This window comes from Camelus dromedarius, chromosome 10 (assembly GCF_036321535.1).
Source record: "Camelus dromedarius isolate mCamDro1 chromosome 10, mCamDro1.pat, whole genome shotgun sequence".
Taxonomy (NCBI): Eukaryota; Metazoa; Chordata; class Mammalia; order Artiodactyla; family Camelidae; genus Camelus; species Camelus dromedarius.
In genome coordinates, this window is record NC_087445.1 from 7,270,521 (window position 1) to 7,296,410 (window position 25,890).

The 25,890-nt window shown below is 35.9% G+C and overlaps 1 protein-coding gene across 3 annotated transcripts in view; it reads right to left on the reverse strand.

The window, feature by feature from the left end:
* Positions 1-25,890, reverse strand: part of UBAP1 (ubiquitin associated protein 1) — a 51,597-nt gene that overhangs the window by 4,376 nt on the left and 21,331 nt on the right. For 2 of the 3 annotated variants that reach the window (XM_031447241.2, XM_031447242.2), the window contains exons 2-4: positions 19,679-19,719; positions 11,899-12,023; positions 4,975-5,910 (exon numbers count right to left, since the gene is read on the reverse strand). In XM_031447241.2, coding sequence (XP_031303101.2) covers positions 4,975-5,910; positions 11,899-12,023; positions 19,679-19,712 — 1,095 coding nt within the window. In that variant the 5' untranslated portion in view covers positions 19,713-19,719. The remainder of the gene's footprint in view (positions 1-4,974; positions 5,911-11,898; positions 12,024-19,678; positions 19,720-25,890) is intronic. The other variant, XM_031447244.2, reaches the window with a different exon arrangement.

Sequence of the window (25,890 nt, forward strand, 5' to 3'; positions counted from 1 at the left end):
GAAACAGAAAGATATCTTGTGCTCTTGAATTAGAAGAATCAACATTATCAAAATGGCAAAATGGCCATACTACCCAAAGCAATCTACAGATCCAGTGCAACTCCTCTGGTCAAAATACTCATGACATTTCTCACAGAACTAGAACAAACAATTCCAAAATTTATATGGAACCACAAAAGACCCCGAATTGCCAAAGCAATCTTTTGTAGGTCTTTTTATTCTCTCTCTCCTTTTTGTTCTCTTTTCTTGCTATTTGATGACTAGGTAAGTTCCTTTAACATTTGTTGTAAAGCTGGTTGACTTCCTTACTTGTTTTTCTTGCAGGGGGCAGATGGGGGAAGAAGGGGGTTAGAATGCAGGAAGCCTACTATCCTCAGAGCATATTCAAAATTATATAGCTGTGACCAGATGCTCTCCTCTGAGTCAGCTGGGAAAAGCCAAGATTCTACAGGTCTAAAAGCCTGCTGTTTCTTCTTAATCATTTCATCCACAGCACACAGCGGGCAGCCCAGTCACAGGGCTCAGTCTTTATGTTACGAAGTCATGACAGGGCATGGGGACTGGATCACACCTGTGCAGCCCCAAGATTGTCTCTTTTCAGGGGCAGGATCTACCTGGGCTCGAGGAGACCAATAGCCAAACAGCGTTTCGGTCACACTGCTGGCATAGTATACCTATTATACACAGTATGAGCTCCTAGAGGTTACTTACCATGTCACATGCATTTCTGAATCCCCAAGGCCTGGCTCTGAGCTTGGCACTTACAGGGCCCTAGACAACAGTTATTGAATAAATGGAGGTCTAGTAGGATTTCAAAGCGGGGATTTCATTTAACACAGTAAATTGACACTGAATGTCTCCATACACACACCACCCCCAAGCCTACTAAAATAATAAAACAATTAAAACTGCATTAACCTTTCAGGTTAAAGAAAAAGGGAACAGCAGTGGATAATGTATTTCAGTGAAATTTTAGAATGTGGAATGCTAATGGAGGCAGAGTAACTGGCAGAAGCAATGAAGTTACAAGTAAATGGGAGATGGGAGAGTCAGACTACCAGCCCCTGGAGACTCTTGAGAGGGATTCAGCATTTGAAAGCACCAGATACTGTTGGGCTAAGGCAAGGCACAAAGGCAGTGATCAGAGCAGAAAACCCTCAAGCAGACCTTCCCCATCCCACATTCTGCAGGAGGCAAAAGGTTTAGTATCCAGAAAATGTGAACCTGACACCAAAAAGGACTAAGGGCACCAGGCACAGCACATGGCAGAGTGAGGCACAAGAACCAAAAGGGGGTTTAAGTAAGTTTACACCAGCATTCCCCCACCTTCTTTACCCCTCAAGCAGAATTCTCTGGATAAGCTATAGTAGTCTCCAAGACCTTCACATGTCGACGTTTTGCAGAGCTCCCCTCAAAACCAACTAACCTTCAAACTTAAGTGAAACTTAATGATCAGCAAGCATGCCCCAACATACATTCCCCCACCCTTTTTTATTTTAGTGCCTCACTCTTATACACGAATAGAAAGAGCCAAAGACACCAAACCAAGAAAGGGAAAAGACAAAGCACTTGGAAATTTAAAATAAAGTAAAATTTTTATCTAAAAGATTATGAGATTTAAAAAAAAACTGTAAGATAGTAAAGGATATATCCCAGAAAGTAAAACACAGCCTAAGAGATTTTTTTAAAAATAGGGGAAAAAAAAATCAAATTAGAACAGTCAAGAAGGTCCAACATCCAGCTTATAGAAATTCCAGAAAAAGGCCAGAGAAAACATAAAAGTATCATATTTAAAAAAAACAGGTTTTGAAAACTGAGCTGAGCCTTAGTTTGAAAGGATCCAGACAGCCTAGCATAATGAATGAACAAGGCCCATCACTGGTAAATTTCAAACATCCAGAAATGAAAAGATCCTTTTCAAAAGCTTGCAGGGTTAGGGGTAGAAATCAGAATAGCACAGAAGTGCTAGAAATCAGTGGAGCTTCTACTTCAATTTTAGAGTTGTTTTTTTCTTTTTAAGGGAGCAATGTCTTGAAAATTCTTGAAGGAAAACAATCTTCAACTAAGAAATCTAAATCCAGCCAAACTATTATTCCCACATGAGGGAAAAATTAAGACATTTTTGGATTATTTAAGGATTAAAAATAGGATAACCAAATATTTTAAAGTATTTGAATGAAAAACTATCATTAGGTCTTTGACAGCTCTCTTAGAGCATTTGGACAAAATCAACCACAGGTACAAAGAAACTACAGAAAATTTTTAGATTGAGGCAGTTAAACTAAGAGAAACAAAATGCTACCAAAAATACCACAATCATCACATCACACCATCTCAATTCATTAATGAGTATTTACCTAATCAAAATAATGGGAATAATAACATTAACTGACCCAAATTTGTGATATAAATATGATGAAGGATACAGGAAGAAGGTGGAGGAGCTACTCTAAGAGCTAAATCCTCAGTTATCATAACAAGTATTAGACTGTCTAAAATTAATAAATTTAGAAAAAGCAATATAAGCATCTTATTTAGAAACAGAGATAAATCCCAGCATAAACAGCTAAGAGTTAAAAGTGCCTGACTATGGGAAGCAAAACTGGAACTGGCGAGAAGTGAGGCAGGGAGCTACTGTTTTTCAGTATAAACCATTTAAATGCTACTTGATTTCAATGTGTTTGTATTACTTTCATAAAAATAAATTCATTTTTTAAATCTAGACATGGAGGACTCTGTAAAAGTATTAAAGCAATGACAACATGAGAAACAATCAACAGATTCAAACACTGAAAAGCTCAGAGACTCTATCGAAAATTATTTAAAATACAATTTAAGAGCAAACTGGCACTATCTGTATGCTTCTTGGCCACAATTAGTAAATCGAGAACTTAGAAATATAAGGGAAAAGGCAGAAATATTTTGCTGAAGTAACTGAAAGAGAAGGGAATATATATCCATACCTGGAGAAAGAGAACCCAATGGCAGAATGAGCCTAACTCGAGAGCAGAGCAAGGCCCCTTGAAAGGTAGAGAGGCAGTAGGAATAGACATGGGCAAGGGCTGGGTCAGGCAGTTCTATGCTGGACACAGAATAAGGGCACATCACAAGACTGTTCCTTTCAAGATGGTCCCATGGATTTCTCAACTTCTAAGATGAGTAAAACATGAAATCAAAATCTGAAAAATGAGATCCAAATACTGGGCCTGAAATAGCCGACAAGAACCAAATTCCAGGAACACTCCCCTGGGAGTTCCTACGTGAAGGGTGTAGACAGCCCAACTGACCATCACCACCCCCTGCCTCAAGTCACTAACTATCCTGGAGAGAAGTGCTTCTCTCACTGGGAAAGGTTCTTACTGTGGGCTTCAAAGACGCTAAAATAGAGCGCCAGGACAAGAACTAGACTTTGCAACCTGAAGGTAAGGGTCATGACTTCTTTTAAAGATCACCAGAACTCCAGCTCTGTTTATATCTGCCTCCTCAAGGCAGAAAGTCGCCAGGCCAGGATGAAGCAGTCACCTTCCCTCCCTAAAATGGTCGGTCAAAGAATGATGAGTGTTCTGGTCTGAGAAAGACCCTTCGCAATTAGTTCACTGGCTTTGGTCCCTAAATGGTTTATTCCAACACTCTAAGTTAGAAGTGTGGGGTAGGGTGGCTGAGGATCCCTAACCTTTCCCAGAGTGCTTTTAATTTCTCTAAAGCAGTAGACTATCCTGCTGACCAGAGCCCAACCACAAACCAGGAGAAAATTAGGATGAGGCCCATTACCAGGAGATGTTATGCACTCTGTCAAGTTTATCTGGGCCAAGGTTCATGGAATTTTACATGCAGCAGTATGCTGACGATGGAAGCACTCACACAGAGACAATCACTCATCAAGAACGCTGTTGCTGGGGCCTTGCAATCTTTGTAAGGCAGGTCAAGGCTCACGGTTTCCACCAGCCAACAGCAGGCTTATTATCGTCTCTGAGATATCCCACCAATACGACAGGCTCCTTTCTGGCCCTAATATTGTCTTGATATGCTGACATTTAGAGAATCTGTGAACTAGTGTAGCAAAAGGTTCTTGGACTCCTATGACTTCTATTCTATAATGCAATAATGGATTGTTCTGTGCTGCTAAAACAACCACATCAAATAAAGTAATCTTACTATATGTGCAACATTTTTGTACGTGACAAAATCAGATTTTCTTCAAGATGATTCAAATTTCAACTTTGTATCAACCTATCCTTCAACACTAAATCTGAGTTCCAACCATTCTCTCTCCTTGCCCTTTGGAAAAAAACGTACAATTCTTAGTAGTAAGAAAAAAAAAGCAATTGCGATATTAAATTAAAGCCATTTTAAATTTAAATTAAAGCAATATTAAAACCTACAGGTTTAAAAATGACTAGTATCTACCACTTGCTCATACAATACAAATTATGCCCCAGTGACTAAAGTACTGCCCAGTCTGAAGAAACATAACCCCAAATTGGTCAAACCATAGTACACATAAGAACCAAACTTCAGGGCAGAATGAGATGGAGAGACGAAGGCAAGGAGAAGATATAATGAGGAATGCCAAGCAACCTTAAAAAAAATTAAGAAAGGTATCAGTTGAAAAAGTAAAAAGGTACAAAGAAACCCAGCCTTTAAAAAATGCAAACACAAGACATGGCAGTACAGAAAAGAAGAAACTGATTAGGCAGGAAAATATCATTCACATGGTACAAATTATCTTTTTGAAGGAAAAGACCAAAAAGACACAGGGAAGAACAAGCCAACATTAACCAGATTAGGTGCAAAGGTAATAATCCTTGTCCTCAGAAAAATAACCAGAACTACACATACTTACATAAGCAAGGTCGATTTGGCCACGCCCCATCCTGCCCTAAACCTTGAAAAGAGGAATGTGAGGGTGGCAACTGCTAGGCAGAATTTAGAAATCTTTGGCGCTTTTATAATTTAGGGGGATAAAAGGCTTACCGTGGGACCTGTATTTGGAGGTGATGATTCTTCTGTGGACACAGACAAGACAGAGAGGGAAGGCATCTGGGAGATCAGATCAGAAGGGGTCAGGGTTGGCACTTCTGTGCCACTGTCCAAGTTCAAAGCAGAAAGCCCAAGAGTATGATACCCATTGAGCTCACTGGCACTGCTTTGGGTGGAAGGCTTTAGGGGATTTCGGAACGTGCCACTGCGGAGGCAGGATGTGCTATGGAAAGTGCTTGCCATCTTGGCTGTCTTCTGACTGCTGTCATCAGAGTCAAGTTTGGGGAAGGACAGGGATTTGATATTGCTTACTGCAGGGATTGGGGGGAGGGACACTTTGGAAGACAGCGACATCTTTTCACAGTTGCCCAACTGTGGTAAGGTTATAAAGCCATTGGGTTTGTGAAGAGGCTTGAAATCTAGGGTTGCCCGCTCCAGGGATGCCAGGACCTCCTCATCCTGTAACACAGACCCAGAGCCGCCTCTAGGCAAGTTACTGTCCAATAACTGAGCCACAATGGGTCTAGTGGTTCCTACCAGAATGTTTCTCAGCTCTTCCTTCTCATCAATAGTTTTTAACTCCAGATTATCGAATGGGTCTTCTTCACACTCAAAATCAGCAGGATTGAAATCTGCCTTTGTATGGGGCGGGCTGAGAACTTTCTGTTTCGTGGCACTGCTGCTGACCCGAGTTGGGGTGAGGATGCTGTTGTGCTGTAAGCTGGCAAGGATGGGATTAATAGGAGGTGGCATTGCTGCTGTACAGTGAGTCTTGGAGAAGCTCATTTTGCTGTCACCCTCTGGGCCACTCTTAGAGTTCACTTTAGCTTCTGCTTCCTCAGCCTTGCGCTCAGCTTCCCGCTGGGTTTCTTGGATTTTTTTAATATCTTCAGCCCACTCAATGGTTTTCTTTTCCAAGGAGAAGTCATACTGCAAAGATATATCAGAAAAAGGAGGTGTGAACCCAGGTGGCCACCCCTCCCCCAATCAATTCCCCCACCCAATTCACTTCTTCCTCACTGACACACGAGAACAGAGCAAAGCAGCATTTACGGTGTATGGGATGATCCCCACCCAAGAACCTAAGGCTTCCTAATCTTACATAATTTGATCAAACTATGCTCCCTGGTTATTTCTAGAAATTAATTACAAAGAGCTCCCACCAATTCTAATTCTACCAGGTCAAACGTACCTGGCCACTTCCCTTGCTTCTCTCCCCTCAGGCCATTTCCCTTCCTAGAATTCTTCATTGGTGGCTCAGACAGGACACAGTCTCCTCAAGAAGCTTTCCTGATGGCCCACTGCTTCCATGAATCCTTACACAGAGTCTGTCTCTATCATTTGATACTGAGCACATGTGACCATATGTAGCTTTGCCTTTCTCTACACATTTCCCCAGTATTATCACCAGCCTCATGTGAGCAGCAACTGGGCTTTAGACTTTCTTAAGGTCTCCATTATCTAGCACAATGCCCTAAACAGATTCTATGCTCAACAGTAACAATGGCCCCTAATAGTTTAGAAGCACAAGGTACCATGAGTGATTCTAAGCACTTTGTGTGTGTTAATTCTCTACATTTTCTCAACAACCCTTTAAAGCAGGTACTACTGTTATCCTCACTTTACAAGGGCTATGCCCAAGGTCAGCAAGTTGTTAAATAGGAGAGCCTGGATCTGAACCCAAGCAGTCTGACAACAGATTCTATGCACTAACCACTACCAGATTATAATGAATAGATTGTACTCTAAATGCAGGAAAACTGCTTATTAAGAAATCTAGGCATATTCATATTAAAACTTTACAGCACAAACTCAACAAAAAACAACCTGATTAGAAATGACCAGAGGATCTGAATAGACATTCTTCCAAAGAAGACTTCCAGATGGCCAACAGGCAAAGGAAAAGACGTTCCACATCACTAATTATTAAGGAAATGCAAATCAAAACCACAATGAGATATTAGCTCACATCCATCAGAGTAGCTATTATCAAAAAGGCAGGAAATAACAAATGTTGGAGAGGATGTGGAGAAAAGGGAACCTTCTACATACTGTTGGCAGGAGTGTCAACTGGTGCAGCCACTATGGAAAACAGTATGAAAATTCCTCAAAAAATTAAGAATAGAATTTCCAAATGATCCAGCAATTCCACTTTCAGGTATTTATCCAAAGAATACACAAATACTAATTCAAAAAGATATATGCACCCCTGTGTTTGTCACAGTATTATTTACAATAGCCAAGATATAGGTACAACCTAAGTGCCCATCGACAGATGAACAGATAAAGATGTGGTATATACATACAATGGAATACTATTCAGCTAATTTTTTTTTAAAAAGGATGAAATCTTGCCATTTGCAATAACATGGACAGAACTTGAGAGCATTATGTTAAGTGAAATAAGTCAGAAGGTGACAGACAAATGTGTATGATTTCACATATGTGCAGACTTGTGTGTACACCCACACACAAGCAAACAAAACAAAAACAGAGAATAGGTTAGTGGTTATCAGAGGGAAAGGAGGGGGGCAAAAAACGGATAAAAGGGGTCAACAGTGTGATGACAGGCAGAAACTAAACTTTTGGTGGTAAGCATGCTGCAGTGTATACAGAAGTCAAAATACAATGCAGCATACATGAAACTTGTATAATATTATAAACTAACATTACCTCAAAAAAAAAGATTTTACAGTACAAATTGTCCAAGGATTCACTTTATGATTCCTTAACAATACGTTATAGAACAATTTATAAAACTTTCACTTGCATACTTAGAAAAAATATACCTATTATATAAAACAAAATTCACCTAGGACAGGAGAAAACAAAACCTCTGGTATTTACCCAAAAGCAGCAAAGCTAAACAATGTGTGCACATTCAGGGTTGGAGCCTCATTAAGAATAAAGAAGAAGGGGGGGAGGATATAGCTCAGTGACAGAGTGCATGCCTAGCATGTACAAGGTCCTGGGTTCAATCCCCAGTACCTCCATTAGATAGATAGATAGATAGATAGATAGATAAGATAAGATAAGATAAGATAAGATAAGATAGATGGGTTGGTTTACCTCCAGCCCGAAAAACAAAAACAAATAAACAAAAAAACCAAAAGAATAAAGAAGAAGGGGAAAGAAGAAGAAAGAGGCCTACCATGATAAGACAAGAATTTTAGAGTAGAAGAAACATAATAAAGCGTCTCTGGTCTTCCCCAAGCCTTCCAGCTTCAAAGAACACAAGAGAAGCCTGGAAATGCAAAAATCAAGAAGTTCACTTACCCAGCCCTGAGCCAGCTACTGGGCCCCAGAAAAGCATGTGGGGGATTAGAGGGCCTCCTTTCTACCACTAACGGAACAGTGAGAAAACAGCACTGGGCAAAGACTGCTGCTTCTAACTATGGAGGAAATTCAGTTTCAAATTCAACTGATTTCCTCCACCAAAAACTGAGGCTGTTACCAACTTCCCACTGCCTGTAAACACAAGTCTCTGAAGTTTTACTTCCAAGAACAATTGAAAATTTCTTTCCTTTTTTTATAAAAAGTTTTTATAAAAATTTTATTAAGCTTTTATTTTTTAATTACCAAAGTAATATATAATACTTGGAACAAAAAATTAAAATATGTAGTAACTTACGTTGAAAAATATGAAAATAAATATATGTATGTTCCTATATGACTGAAGTACTGTGCTATACCAGAAACTGACACATTATAAACTGATTATACTTCAATAAAAATATATTTAAAAAAATAAAATAAAGAATACTTGGAACATAGCAAAAAAGAGGGGAAAAACAGCAGAAATATTACAGTGAAAAAGTAAGACTGTGGTTTGAGTGTACAATAATAACAGCATCTAACATTCTTGGAGTATCAGGAACCAGAGTAGACATTATAGACATACTATTGTATTTAATCCTTATAACAACCTTAAAAGCTAATTATCCCCATTTTACAGATGAGGAAATGGAGGCTTGGATAATTTAAGAAATCTGTACAAGATTGAACAGCTATATATTATACAGCAATTCCAGCCCATGAATGAGTGAATCATAATCTGCTCTAAATTATAACACTAAGGGCCACCATCCACTACTGTGGCCATCACCATCACATTCAATGAAAGTTTTCTGGACCCTGGGTTCAAGGGTTTATGTATGTCATACCGGCTTACTTTGATGAATTTTTAGCTGAAAAATCAAGTTTATACGGTAATGCAAGGGCAAACATGACAAAGTCATAGGAAGCGTTGAACTATCTGTCTAGGGCTCTATGTCTGACTCTTCTCTGGATAGGGAGGGAGTCAGCACCAAGGCCACAGCCCAATTCCCGATGGAGACCCCAGACAAAGTTTAAGGGAGCTATCTGCAATTAGAGAACAAAAACATTTCAACTAGCCCACACAGGAAAGGAGCTTGGGAGCCTTGATCTCCTCTTTTGTAATGAGTGAGTGCTATGAGAACAGTGGGCACAGTACCAGGCACTTATCAGTGCTTCATACTAATCAAATAAATAGAAAAATCCCAGCAAAAAACTACAATGGCAACAATTTGGGATTGTAAACAAGTTTTCTGAATGAATCAATGAAGCAGTGAATAATATGAGAACTAATGAAATAGGATGGAGAGTTTTTTAAATCATATTGCTAATAGTATCTTACACAAAGGGGTATTTAAAATATTTGTTGTTGCCAATAAAAAAATCACCAGGCAAAATAAAGTAAAACTTTGTAAGGGAGATCTCTCTCCTCAGAAACATAAAATATTTAATATTATTAGTAACTAGGGAAATGCACATCAAAACCACCATAAGAGAGGGGAGGCTATAGCTCAGTGGTAGAGTGCATGTCTAACATGCACAAGGTCCTGGATTCAATCCCCAGTACCTCCATAAAAAATTAAATTAAATTAAATAAATAAATAAACCTAATTACCCATGTCCCCCAAAAAACCCACAATAAGAGACCACTGCATACCCACAAAGATGTATATAACCAAAAAGACAGATAATAACAAAAGCTGGCAAGGACGTAGAAAAATTTGGAACCTTCACGCAGCACAGGTGGGACTGTAAAATGATGCAGCCACTTTCAAAAACAGTCTGGCAATTCCTCAAAAGATTAAATAAACACAGTTACCATATGACCCAAGCAATTCCACTCCCATGTATATACCCAAGAAAACTGAAAGCAGATGTCCACACAGAAACCTGTATACAAATGTTCATAGCAGCACTATTAATAGCCCCAAACTGGAAACAATCAAAAATGTCCATCAACTGATGAATGGAATAAACAAAATGTGGTATGGCGTATCAACGCAATGGGACTACTCAGTCATAAAAAAAGAAGTACTAATACTTCATTTACACAACATGGATAAAATTTGAAAACATTATGCTAAGTAAAATAAGCCAGTCACATATATATTTATATATAATCACATATAAAAGACTATTGTATTATTCAATTTATGATATTCCAGAATAGGCAAATTCATAGAGACAGATAGTAGATTTAGTGGTTGCCAGGGGCTGGGAGGAAGGGGAAAATAGAGTGACTGCTAATGGGCACTGGGCTTCCTCTTGAGGTGATGAAATTGTTCTGGAATTAGATGGTAATGACGGTTATACAATTCTGAAAATACTAAAAAAAAACAAACAAACACTTATTTGCATACCTTAATAGGGAAAATTTTATGGTATGTGAATTATATCTCAATAAAGCTGTTATTTTTTAAAATGTAACCAGAGTTCTACTACGATTACTACTACATAAAGACTAGAAGATATAAAGAATACATTTTAGAGTAACATGGTAATTCCTAAGTAAATCCCCCCAAAACAAAACTTCTTTGCCCAGAAGCTGTATTTTAAAAAAAACCTAAAGTCACAGGAAGAAGTGTTTGGGTGAGTAGTGTACTTTTCTATCTGTAACTCCTTCTCTAAACTGTTAGCTCCTTGTGGTCAGTAATTAAGGCATTCATCTCTATCCTCAGCTCTGGTAAGGCACCATTCAAAAGCAGGCGTTCAATAAATGTGTACTGAAGAAAGGAAGTCACGTAACAGGGCTATTTGCTGCTTTCAAGAAGTAATTTTATACATATACATGTAACTGAGCTTTAAAGATACAAGGGTTGAGAAAGACGCTATTAAGGAGATGGCATTTAAGCAGTCGAGAATTAACAGATTTTTACCTGGCAGATAGCTTTTAGTTATTGTGAGGAAGAGAAGAATATTCCAAGTGGAAGTAACAGCTCATGAGAAAAAGCATAGTACAGACAGGTAATAAACACAGTACATTTGACAAACTGCTAGTAGCCTGGTTGAAGGGCACACGGAGATGATGAGCTAAGGTACTCTACCATAACCTATGTCTAGCCTTGATTCAACAAGGTTGGTGAATCACTGTAAGTTTTTTAATTCAGGAATATTATTGTAGAAACAATATGAAAAATATAAAGGAAAAAGCTGCAAGCAGAGGGGCCAATTAAGGAGGCTACTTCAATAGCTCAGTGAAAAAATAAGGTAAGACTAAACTTAATCGCAAAGGGGAGACACAGCAGAGAGAAAATATTATGTAACTTGAGTGATCGAGAAGGTAATGAGGACATCTGTAGAGAGAAGGAAGGAGGTGAAGAAGCAAGTTGAATGGGCAATGGGGATTTGTTTTGGACAAGACACAGAATCCTAGGAACATACAATCTAACAGATGACACAAGATTTATAACATATATAAAAACATTTATAAGTGTGTGCGCGTGCACCTGTATGTGAGAGACAATGTGAGCCAAGCAATAACAGTTAGGAACTATCAGAAACACAAGTAAGAGACACGAGAACGTTTTTTTCTATTTCACTGTACAAATTCTTACTGTTTAAATTTTCAAATGTACTAAACTTTAACTAAAAATTACCACTTACCTGTACTTCTCTGACAACCTGCAAACAATCAGGCAAGGAGAAGCCAATAGGGAGACCAACTTTAGCTGGTGTTTTGAATTTGTCTCCTATCTTAAATGGGACATCATCAAGGTAACTGAAAGTCCCTACAATCAAAAATAAAGTAGAAAATATCAGCAAAGAACTTAATGTTTTGCTATAATCTTATGTCTAGGATACAACATTAATATACGCTATCCTAAGACTAGAAGTTACAGAGAGTTCCTTCTCTGACTGCTTACCTTCTCCTGACCCTATCTCTAAGGAGGAACACCTACTTGAGCCTACTTGATCTTACTAGGGTTTACTATCAATTATACTTAGCGTAAAAGCCAAAGTACTCATAGCAGCCTAAAAGGCCTCCCCAACAGCCATCATGTCTCTTGCCCTCACCTCCTGGCTCACTATACTAGGTCACAGTGATTCTCTGTTCCTCAACCATGATATGGTAAAAGTCACCTAAAACAATTCTGCACGGGCTGCTCTGTCTATCTGGAATGTTCTTCCCTCAGTCGTATGACTTCTTCAAGTCTTTGCTCAAATCTTTTTATTTTAATTTTATTTATTTATTTTACAATGTCGTATTTTTTACATTTAAGTATAGCCGATGTACAATATTATATGTTTACAGGTATACAACACAGTGATTCACAACTTTAAAGGTTATACTCCATTTATAGTTATTATAAAATACTGGCTATATTCCCCATGTTGTACAATACATCCTTGTAGCTTATTTTATACCGGATAGTTTGTACCTCTTAATCCTCCACTTCCATCTTGCACCCACCCCTCCCCACTGGTAACCACTAGTTCCTTCTCTACACCTGTGAGTCTGTTTCTTTTCTGCTATATTCACTAGTTTGTTGGATTTTTTTTGATGTCACATGTAAGTGGTATGTTACAGTATTTGTCTTTCTCTGTCTTTTTTCACTTAGTATAATGCCCTCCAAGTCCATCCATGCCATCAAATCTCACTTTCTAAGTAAGGTTTACTCTGACCACCCTATTTAAAATTATTACTACACCCCTCACTGCAGTAATCCCACATTAGCACTATCTTTTCCCCACAGCACTTATGACCTTCTAACACACTGTATAATTCCCTTTTAAATTACATTTATTGTCTGTCTTGTCCAATGAAATATAATGAAAGAAGCTCCTTGCAGGCAAATATTTAAGTCTATTTTACTTGCTGATGTAGTCTCAAAAGCTTTGGCACTGCCTGGCACATACTAAACACTTATTAAATACTGATAAACTGATGACAGAATTTCCACAAAAGAACCTCCTTGATTCAGATTTCTCTACTTCAGTAAGAATCATTTTTTAATTAATACAAATAATTACTCTAGATTTTTTTAAAGACTATGCTGGAGATGTGGAAATATTTAAGAAGCATGGCATTTATGAAAAAAGGAAAACCAATCAAGACCATGGGAATCAGAATAGAATTATCAAGAGACACAAGCCATACACAACTGAACTGCTTTAACTCCCTAAAAGTTCTCTGCTTGTCACAGATGAATGATACAGGAAGACTGGGATATCATCATCTCTAGGGTCAGACAAAATGTGAGCAGCTCTCATATACAACTCTTACTGGGTATTCACTCCAAATACCAGGTTTGGGGCTAACTCACTGGCAGAAGCATCAGAGACAATGAAACTTAATTGACTAAATGAATTTTGCTTTTTGAATATTAGCAGCTAGTAAAACAACGTTTGCTTCTGGACTTCACACTAGTATATCTTCTTGAATGCTCATGGACACAATAAGAGAAATTATACTTCTTCCACGAAGAGACTTCCTTCTAAAAAACTGTAGATTTCGAGACTTCATCAAGGTCAAGATGTATTTGTTAATCTTGTTATCATTCCTACTTTGAGAGGTAGATATTACTCTGAAACCCTCAAACAGGAAGAAGGCCCTTGCTCCCACCCTTGGAGGGAGAAGACTCTCTTCCTCATGTAACTTCTAACTAGAATTAAAATATTTTAACTCTCTCTCGCTCAGCTAGCAAATTAAATCTACACCAGCATTCAATTTAATAATTTTTCTGGGGCATAACCATAATTATTACCACTCTAGGGAAGTTTCCAAGTTGGTCATACCTTTATAAGTGCTATTTTCTCAGCTGGCAACGCCTGTTACATTCCCACCCTTATTTACTTGATTAATTATGTCTTGTTCTTTAATAATGAGCTTAAGATCAACTCCCTTCTCAATCTCAGAACACCTAGTTCATACTACTACCTCAGGTCTTACACTCTATATTGTTAATAGTTTGTTTCCTTATACTTCCCCTGGAGACTCTTGATGAAGAATTTAAGTGTCCCTCAACAAAGGATAAACGTTTCTTAACTACACCCCTCAAGCTCAGCATAATGTCTGGCAGATGAGATTTGCTGAATGAGAATAAATAAAGAAGACATGGTCTTACATTCCTCTCATATTTAATTCTCACCTTCCCACACTAACTCACATTCAATTAATATTTATTAAAATTCAATATGATTTACCTACAATGGCAAAGACAGTCACAAAAATGTTTTAACAGAGTACCTATGCAAGATGCAAGCACGTTTCTAAGGTTCTGGACAAAGCCACAAAAATGTACCAGGTGCCACCCAAAAAAACAGTATCATAGACCATCATAGCTTGCCAAAAGTAACAAAGCTAAGTGTTGGTTACAACACTAAAAGCTTTTCCACTTATAAAACGTTTTATATTTTAGAGATGAAAAGCAAAGCTCTTTTTAATTTTAGAGAATTTTTATCTGTCTTCCATGAAAAAAGGCACTCAAAAAACTGAAAGTATAACTGAAAGTTAGAGTCTAACTTTGGCTAGTGCCCCCAATTAACTGGAAACAAAGCTGAAACTAGCATTTTCTAAGAAGCATTGGAAAGATTTACAGTTGTGATTACACAAAATTAAGTCTTTTAAGAAAATTTTAAGTATACAAAGTAGGTTAATTATATGACACACACATTAGAAAAATCCTATCTATAATAATACTTACACGCATAAGTGATATACAAACATAAGAAAACCCATACACATTAACACTAACAAAATTTTCTTAAATGAACAGTTCTATTATAGATAGGTAATGGGAAGACGAGGGGGGAAAACTACCTTAAAAAAGGACTCTACTTAAGATATCTAAGCCAAATGATAATCTTCCAAGAAAGGTGTTCAGTTTCCTTGCCTCCTTTCAGTTAAGAATGACAGTGCTGTATAAACCAACAACTTATATTCTATAAATGGAATTAGGCCCTGGCTTAGGGACAGACAAGATCAAATAGAACACCTTTAAACAACTGCTGTTCCCCTCCATTAGCACGAATTACAGATAAATGCTTTAAAAAGCAGTTTCATTTCACTAATAAAGCCAATGCCGAGGTGATTTAGCACATCCCCTAAATCCTCCCACCAATCTTTGTCCCCTACCCCCAATTCTTTAAATATTGTTTACAGGAAAAGAGCAAACAGTTTTGTGATTATCTGGAGGCGGTAGAGATAAAGAGCAAAAGCTACTTAAAGAGACAGCAACAACAACAAACAGCAACCTTTTGAATGATGGACAGAGACGACCATAAGTACAATGAATGGTGATGCTGTGAGGATAACAAAGAACATTCTTCCAAATGCAGCCAGTTATGCCTTAGGAACTATTCATTGTTATCTAATACATCAGACTACTTAAAAACATCAATTTCTCTTGTTTCTCAACACATCTATTTTTAAATATATTCAATAAAAACTCAATCACATGGCCCAGAGAATTAAACATTGTGACTAACAATTTGCTGGCTCACCCCAATTAACTTTCAGTTTCAGTCTTTATCACTGAAAATCTAGAATGTCTAAGCCCGTTCTCTTTAAGTCCCATTTAGAAAAAGAAAGTAGGTGCATCTCTGATGACTATGGCCATGGCAGTTCCGCGAAGTCAGGTTCTGCTTATCGCTTGGCATTATGCCAGGGTGGAAGGGAAAGGGCTGAATATGTAATAACTCAGGAAAAATTCTGGGAAAGCTTCATTCTGTTCTCTTTCTTTCTAAATTGCTGATATGTTTATGATCTTGTGACCTACGTGGTTTTTGTTTAGTTTTTTTTTTTTTCCTGAAAAAAAGGTAATTTCACGTGGAAGAGAAATTCCTAATAGAGGGTAGCAAACAGATTATGTTTAATTCAGGTTTTACTGTGCATTCAAATTTAAGTTTTTGAAAAAAGAACAGAACAGGTCAAACTTAAAATTAAGTGAAAAAAATTGCAAATCCATGATTGGATATCATCATTTAAAAGTTGTAAGTCAGATAACACTTTCAAAATTAGATCAACAGATAGACAGACACACAGACACATACACACACACACAGAGAAAATTATATAGATATTGCTATAGGGTGTGAAGCCAAAGAAAACACTACTCACGCCTAACAACAAAAGTAAGCCACATAACCTACAAAATCAGCTTTCTAATATACAATGCATGGCATTAAATCAAAAATAAGACACACAAAGAAGAAAATGTGATCCATCATTGAGACAAACCAGTCATCAGATCCAAATCCAGGGATAGCCAAGATATTAGAATTATCAGACAACTTTAAAATTACTACAATAAATGTTAAAAGTCTGAAAGTTAAAGATGAACATGTGTGAGCAGATGGGGATTTCAACAGAGAGGTAAAAATATAGACACAAATGGAAATGCTAGAAATGAAAAGTGCAGTATCAGAGAAAAAAATTTTTGATTGTTCATAAGCCAGGTTATGCTAATCAGAAGACAACAGAAGAGAAAAGAATCAAATAACTTGAAATTAGGTGAAAAGAAATGAACAGAACTGAAACACAAAGAGAAAAAAGTAGGGAAAAAAATGGAACAGAGCCATAAGAGATTTCTGAGACAATATCAAACAGCCTAATGCATGTGTGATTAGTCTCAAAAAGATAAGAGACATGGGCCAAAAGAAATGTGAGAAAAATAATGGCTGCAATTTTTCATAAGTGGTAAAAGATCAACCCACAGATCCAAGAAGTTTAGCTCACTTCAAGCAGGATAAATACACAGAAAATCACACCAAGGCACAACAGTCAAAATGCTGCAAACAAAAGATAAAGAGAAAAATCTTGAAAGAAGGGGGATGTGCAGCATATTACACACAGGAGAACAATGATTAAATGACGGCTGACATTACACTGTACAGCAATAACAGATCAACTTTTAAAACAATCTAAAATAAAGTATTTTTCTATCACTTAGGAGAAAAAGTAGTGCAGTACCTTAGTAGAACTTAAACTAAGGGTAAAATGAATCTTTGCAGATGTTACAAATAGGACATCTTGGCCCTTCAATAGGGAGAACTTAGTTTTATCAAGTCCAATTACAGACTTATTTTTCCCAAATTAGAATCTGAAAGCATTTATCCAGATATTACAAGAGTAATTTATGTTTGCTGGAACAGTTTTTAAAAATCCTTTAAAAGTCACTTTGAGAAAATAACTTTTTTCTTAGATAAGTGGAAAATGAGTTAAAAAATTACACAACATTGTAAATCAACTATACTTCAATTAAAAATAAATTTTTTAAAAAATTTAATTAAAGAGGATTGACATTTTAAAGCCCCAGGCTCCAAGAAAGGCCTGAATTACAATGAACCAAAAATTTGCAATTTACATAATATAAGGGCAATATTTTAAAAAATCTTTGAGAAATAACTGTTTATATCTCTTTAGAATTATTTAGGCATATGCTGTTATTAATGTCAGTGGAAAAAGTTCAACCTTAGTTGAAAAGAATGAACTTTAAGAAAAGTCAAATACTAGTCATAAGACAGCACAAGATCTTATTTAAGATATTTGATAGAAAAAAATATTAAAATAGAAAAAAAGCATTTTTATATCCAGGCCTAAGAGCAGTTGTTATCTCCTTGTCTACATCCCAAATGCCCTAGAATTACACACACACACACACACAAAACCCCCAATGGACCAGTCAGATATTACCTGAATTTGGGGGAACCAATCCAGAGGCTACGCCAATCAGATACTCCCTTGATCAAAAGATACAAAAACTTTAGCTATATGGTGCTAAACAGTTTAGCTCAAAGATCAAGTAGCAAGCAGCACCATAACTGGGGTGGCCATTTTTGGCCCAGTGCACTGTATACAAGTAGGCCAAGAAAGGAAGTCTATAAACAGAAGAATAAAAATGGAGCACATCCTCAGAGAAAAGCAGTGAGAGATGTAGGGAGTAAGCAGTCTGTTTCCTGGCCTTCTAATTTCAGCCTTGTAAGGCCAAGGCTGAACTTGATTTTCTGCACTCAGATGCCTAGAAGATTGCCTATTAAATATTCTCCACCTATTTCTCTTAATTTCTATTCCTTAAACAACATGATATCTAAAAATAAGATTCTTTACTCTAAAAACCCAACTAAAGCTACTAAAATTCAAATATGAACCTAGCAAATTAAAGCAGATGAAGCCAAAGAGAGAAAGAGAAAATCTTTTCTCAAATTTTTCTCAGTTAGAACGTTTCATTTAAGCACTAAAATTTTGGTTAAGAATATAAGGAGATGGAGGAAGTCCTAAAAAATAAGTCTGGAAAAAGTGATCCAGAGGCAATGACAGATCTGCCCCTCTATTATCATTTGATTACTCTGAAAGAGTCCTGTAATAATCTTTACACAACAGGACACAGCTTACCTGAAATATCTGATGCCTGACCTGTTACACAGAATGCAAATTCAAGAGTCTGAATGACTTAACTCCAAGAGGACTTAACAAAACATATGCAAGCAATATATGTAAGCATGTGCACAAGGGCAATTCGAAATGTTAAAGCTGTTGTATAAAATATACAGCAAGTTAAAACCATGGTAACTGTTGCACCGCCCCGACTCAGCTGAGTCATATTATTAAACAACCACTTATAGATCAGAAGAGCATAATGACACGTTGCCATGCAGTCTACCAAATCACTCTTACATGATTTTTAAAACAGAAGATACTTTTTTAAAAACACCTTTTAAAATAATTGTGTTAAAACAGAATATTTGTTTTAAAACTCCTTTTAATATAATTGTGTTGTCTGGATATTTCTAGTGTTTAATTCTTTTCTTCAACTGTGTGAAAAGAGGGTCTAATTTTTAACTCCTTAGGCATCTCCATTCCTCCGAAATGCAAATAATAAAGTTTATTAATGTATTCCATTTTGGAAGGTGTTATCTTAGAAAAAGACAGTAATAGTAATAGTTTATCACTATTAGTTTCAAATGCAAAATTATAATTATTACTACTGATACTTCTGTAATATAAATCTGCTAATCATGTCTTATTTATATTAAGTTACTTCTTTTTATGGGAGGGAACCTAAACCAAAACATTATAAAATGTTTAATAAAGCTTCAGAATTTTTTCACACCTATAATGGTGAAGAGATGGACAGAAAGTAAGAAAGGGAATGGTAACTACTTCAAAATACTGTTGAAGAACAACAAAAATAGGCAGGCTCCCCATCCATCTCTGGTAGTTCCAAGTACCATAAACACAGAGATATTCTAAAGTTTAACTACCCACTTGAAGAAATACTTTAATATTAAAGTTACGTGAACTCCTATGGAATGTATATGCTACACTGTTGACAGCTTTATTTTTCTTAAGCAGATCATTTAAATAAACAAAAAGGGACACTTACTTAATGTGATTTCAAATTCTCAGATCAGATCGTAACATTGACATCTAACGTCCACTTACCATGAAAATCTGCACCCAACTTCTTAGAAGCCATTTAGAACCTGAAAAGCAAAGAAATACTGCTTAGGTGCATTATGGTTTGAGGGGATGTAAACAAATCATTATAAGAAAATTGAGACTACAAAAAAGAAACCAGAAGACTAAAAGGTTCCAGGACTGACACAACCATCAAATTTCTCAATCCTAAAGTCTCAAAAGAGAAAGCAGAAAGAGGGAGAAACCACTTTTCTAGAAAAAAACAAAGTATTTCTGAAATCTGCATGTTCTGAAAAATACATATATTAGAAGAAAAGCAAACTAACCATTGACCAATTTATATGCAAACTGTCAAAAGAAAAAATTAAACACTTATTTTCCTGATATAAACTTCAAATATGTTAATAATAGGCTAAGAAAAATATTCCATTTTATTCAGTTATGTAAATACAGACCTTTTAATTAACTATAACTGTTAAGACTGAAATTTCTGAAGTAAGGAATGAATGACATATAATCCCTTGTACTGCTTTAATTTTGTATAAAATTCCAAAAAAGGAAGGCGGAAAAACCCATAAAACCACACATCTAGCTTAACATTATCTTTGCACTTTGCCCCTACATAAATAGGTACAAAGTCCTTTCCTTACACAAACAATCTTAGCTCTTCAATCTAAAAGTTTATCTCACTTGATATGGTGTTTATACCTTTAACTTACCTATGACATAGCATAACAAATTTATGGTACAGTGTCTATTATCCTGCATTACGTATAGTACAATGCAAGGCATCATGGTCAAAACCACCTACAGGCACATCTCATTTTACTGCACTTTACCGGGCAAATTGAAGGCATGCTCAACCTCATATTGAGCAAGTCTAAGATGCCATTTTTCCAACAGCATTTGCTCACTTTGTGTCTTGTCACATTTAGGTAATTCTCACAATTATTTCAAACTTTTCATTATTATTCTATTTGTTATAGTGATCAGTGACCTTTGATGTTATTCCTGTAACTGTTTCCACATTTTTTTTAGCAATACAGTGTTTTTAAATTAAGGTATGTACATTGTTCTGGGGTTTTTTAGACAATGCTATTACTGTACACTTAATAGGCTACAGTATAGTGTAAACATAACTTTTAAATGCACTGGGAAACCAAAAAAACTTGTGTGCCTTGCTTTATTGTGATAAATTTGCTTTACTTCAGTGGTCTGGAACCAAGCCCGCAGTATTTCCAAGGTATGGCTATATTTTCCACTGAAAGTTTTTTAAAGAAGGCAAGTATACTGCACCTATCACGTGAAAATTACTCAAAACAATTAAATCTGCACAGGATTTTTTTTTTAAGGAAACTGACAAACTGATTTTAAAATTTACATGGGAAAGCAAAGAAAACAGAACAGCCAAAACAATTTTGGGGGAAAAAAGTTGGAAGAACTTACCACCTAACTTCAAGGCTTACTATTAAACTACAGTAATTAAGACAATATGGAAATGACATAAGGGTCACACAGGCCAATAGAACAGAGTATAGAAATAGTCCCATATCCATACAATCTATTGATTTTTAACAGAGATGCAAAGACAATTCAAAGGGGGAAAGGACAGTCTTCAACAAATCGTGCCAGACATTCATATGCAAAAAATAAACCTCTATCCATAGCTCCTTGCACCACATATAAAAATTAACTCAAGGGGATGGAGAGATTATGGCTAGGGGATACAGGGTTTCTTTTAGGGGTAATGAAAATGTTTTAACTTTGTGGTAATGATTACAAAACTCTGAATATATTAAAAGCCACTAGATTGTACACTCTAAATAGTGGATTATATGTGATATACTGATACACCACCACAACATGGATGAATCTAAAATGCATCATGGTAAGCAAAAGAAGCCAGACCCAAAAGGTTACATACATATATGTATGGAATATGATTCCATTTATGATATTTCAGAATAGGCAAAGCTACCAGAACAAAAAAAGTAATCTAGCTATAGGGGACTGATAGTGGGGGAAGGAACTGACTATTACAGGAAACGGGAATTTTTTGAGGTTGATGGAACTACTCCATATTTGATAGTACTAATGGTTACAAGACTGTATGTGTTTGTCACAAATCATAGAACTGAAAACAGCATAAATTTTACTATATGTCAACTACACTGCAATTTTTTAAAGTACGTATATATATCATCACAATGAAATTAGATAAAATAGAATCACTTAATAATAATAATAATAATAATAATAATAATAATAACAACAACAACAACATTTTAACATATTCCAGTAGGAATGGAATGAAATTGCACTTTTAAAATGCCAAAATTCAAAATAACAAATGATAGGGCTGTATCAAATTCTATTAGTATACTTTCTGCCTGATGACAAGGGTTTTCTACAGTGAAGTACGGTTTTTTGTTTTGTTTTAATTTTTGTGTGTGTGTGCAAAGTATGGTTTATAACAAAGGATTTCTTCCCAATTTAAAAGTAAAAAAAATTTTAAGTGCAAGTAAATTGGTTTATCTCTCTCAGCTTTAGAAGGGAAGAAAAACATGAAACACAAGTTGAAAAATGCAAATGTAACATTATTTCAACACTATGTCTTTAACTGGTAAAATACCTTCTAAACTTAGCAGACAGAGCAAGGCTAAAACACTTTTTAAAACGCAAGCTGGCTAGCAGATACAGGATTTCTCTATGGGGTGATGAAAATGTTCTAAAACTGATTGTGGTAATGGATCCAAAAGTCTGTGTATATACTAAATACCATTCTATTCTTAAATAAGTGAACTGTACGGTATGTGAATTGTATCAATAAAGCTGTTACCAAAAAAAAGTAGCTCTGAATTTGGTAAGCTGTGCAAACTAAAAAATGATTATTTAGGTACAGAGGAAGGGAAAAAGAAAAATGAGTGACGTCTTCTGACTTCAATAATGGCTATTACGAGTGAAATAACAAATAAATTTACTCATTTATAAAAGAGAAAAATATTCATTAATTTTTACAATCTGAAAGGTAATAAATTAACTCTCTTCGGTGGGAGGAGTTACCAAGCAAACAAAACAAACCATTTCCAATAGTCTATTCCTGGTTCTAACTTAGCCAAGGCCTCTTCAGAGAGGCATTTCCCTAGTTTATTTTACATCCCAACTTATCTGTCCTATGTTAGGCAGAAAGTCATACTGTAACAGTAGCAAGAGGTATATATTTGTCCTGATGTCCAGTGACCCCAGAACGTAGGTGTCCCCACATTAAGACCTCACTAGCCAGCAAGTGTCACTCAAGGATAGTTTTTAAGAGTCAACAGCAAACAATTACCACCATTTTCATTACTCACAGAAAGGTGCAGGTTAGCTAACTGCTGTTGTCTTAAACACAACACTGAGTACAAGACAAAGGTTGTGTTCAATCCCTTTAAAGGTAAAAAGTATTACATAAAAGGTAAGCATTCATGGGGGTGGGTATAGCTGAGTGGTAGTGTGTGCTTAGCATGCACGAGATCCTGGATTCAATCCCCAGTATCCCTGTTAAAATAAATAAGTAAATAAATAAATCTAATTACCTCCTCACCAAAAGCAAACAAAAAAAGTAAGCATTCACAGATTTCAAAAGAAACAAGTCAAATTTTAAAACCGGTGAAAAGAAAAACGTCAGAAGGAAATACATTAAAAATATTTTAAGCAGCTGCCACCTCTAGGTGGTAGTACTAGGAATAATTCATAAAATTTTTCCAGTTTCTGAACACTGTATGGCAAACAAGTATTTAATTTTATAATTTCTTTAAAGTTTTCTTTAAAAGTTTCAGTTTCCAGCATGATGTGGGGATGAACTATTCTGGTTAATATCCTATCAGTTAATGGAGAGTTAAAATTATAAAGTATATGGATCATCAATTTTCAAAGAAGCAATAAACCATACTGAAAATGATTTAACTTTTTTATTATATGTGCAGAAGACATTTCACAGACCCTTAGACACTTCAGGATCATCATAATGTACCTAAATCACAAGAATACAAGAAGACATTTAAACCCAGAAGCAAGATTCTTGGCAGCCTCAATCTTCCCACAGAAGCGCAGACCAGAAATATGTTTTTCTAAATCTCTGTTGGGAAAGAAGTAGAATCAAAGCATCCAGCAACAAGAGCTGGGAATATGCTCACAGACAGGTGCAGGAAATTAATGTTTTCATCTCTGTGTTCCTAATATTTATTGATATTGTGGGATATCAGCTATCTGAAGCAGCAGCTGAGGGATAAATGGTTTGGGAGAGGTTCTGATTTAATAAATAATTTTGTGAATAAGCTAACATCAGGAATGTTTTAAAGAAATTCCACCAAATTAAAATGGATTCCTAATGGCTTTTTTAAAAGAAAAAAGGCTCAACCAAAGACAATCCACAGAATAAGAAAAAAGATCTGCAAATCATCTGATAAAGGACTTGTATCTAGAATATATAAATAACTATACAATTCAGTAATAAGACAAATAACCCCACTAGAAAGTCGGCAAAAAGATCTGAATAGTCAATTCTCCAAAGATGTACAAATGACCAAGAACCACATGAGAAGATGTTTAACACATCATTACTCACTTGTCAGGGAAATGCAAATCAAAAATTTCCACCCCTTCACCTCCAGCCCCGACCCCCACTCCCATTAAAACATGCATATTATCTGCAAAAAGTAAAATTTCTCTTAAAGAAAGACTAATTAATGAAAATTAAAATATAGCACCCCTTATTACTAAATAAAAGGGTGTAAATTTTTTACAATTATGCCTGAATAGAGCTGATAAAATGCAGATTATCTAGGGGTTTTCTTTAAATATTAAAATAGTTCACTGAATGCAACTATTATATTTTCCACAAACCTTAAGAATATGAGAAATTCATCCATATCTGGTACTTAAAAGATTTTTCTAATGTAGGCTATACAGTAAAACTTGACTCTCTCTCAAATATCAAAGGCATTTTAATACCTACTCAGGGTCAACTTCTTTTTTCCTGGACCATCTGGACCACTGGAATATATATGTATTCCACATGAACTTACTATATTTTATTTAATTATAAACTTATAATACTTTCCTATAATCTAAATGTTCAATTATTGAAATGATTAAATTATGGAAAATTCAAAAGATGGGGTGTGATGGCATGAAGTTTATTAAAAGCATATAAATAAGGGGAAATAAGTTTTAAAATGTTTTTCAAGTTGAACTGAACTACTTTTAACTATGTAAAAAAGTTGCACAAAACACTACTGAAAAAAGACACATGCCCCAAATGTAAAATTATAAATGCTCACAGGAGGAAAAAAGAGTCGTAAGTAATCATAAATTTCCACTAAAATAAATATAAATGCTTCTATTAAGGAAAAAGTAGAAATAACAGTAACACATTCTTAATTCATAAACTTTTACACTAATAAAATGTAGAACTCCCTGAAGCAACCAAAAATTAAAAGCAATGTTCTATTTTGCTAGTTCAGTGCCACTTCAATTCAAATGTACAGAAAGGAAATCTGATAACTTAAAATTTGAATCGCTGATAAAGACATCTAAGGAAAACAGAAGAGAAAATGGGCAACAAGAAGAGAACTTCAGGGAGAGAAGGAGCTAGAGTGCAAGAGGCAGAAAAGATGGAGTAAAGATTGAAAAAAGGAAAGGTCAGGAGGGTAGGGAAAGGAAGGAAGGTAAGGGCAGGAGACCATGAGAATGAAAACATCTTGGCAAGGCCCAGGCAGCTTTATAAGGGGAAAACAAAGCCCAAGAGCAACTTAATATTAATGTCCTCATTTTCTCCTTCCCTTTCTTATATAGTCATTTAAAGGACTATTACATGAAATTACACTCAACAAACAGCTTCCGAATACACAACAGCAATTTAATAACTCAGTAATCTATCACAGTTACACATACCACAACATGAGATGCATCGGGAACTTTCCAATATACAAATTAATCCAGGATATTCTCAAATTTACAGAGAAAGATGGTTTGGGGAATTATCAAATTTCAAGTCTGACAACAAAGTTAACACCCATGCAACTAGCACTCATACAACACATACATGACTAAAAATCAGACGTGTAATTTCCATTAAAATGTCAATACTAGGCTATACTGTATTTGTAAGAAAAAGCTTTCTTCTCTCTCAGGTCCCAGAGATGTTGTGGAGCCTCAGTTCCTTCGTGGGTAAAATAAGGGGAACAGACTGAATA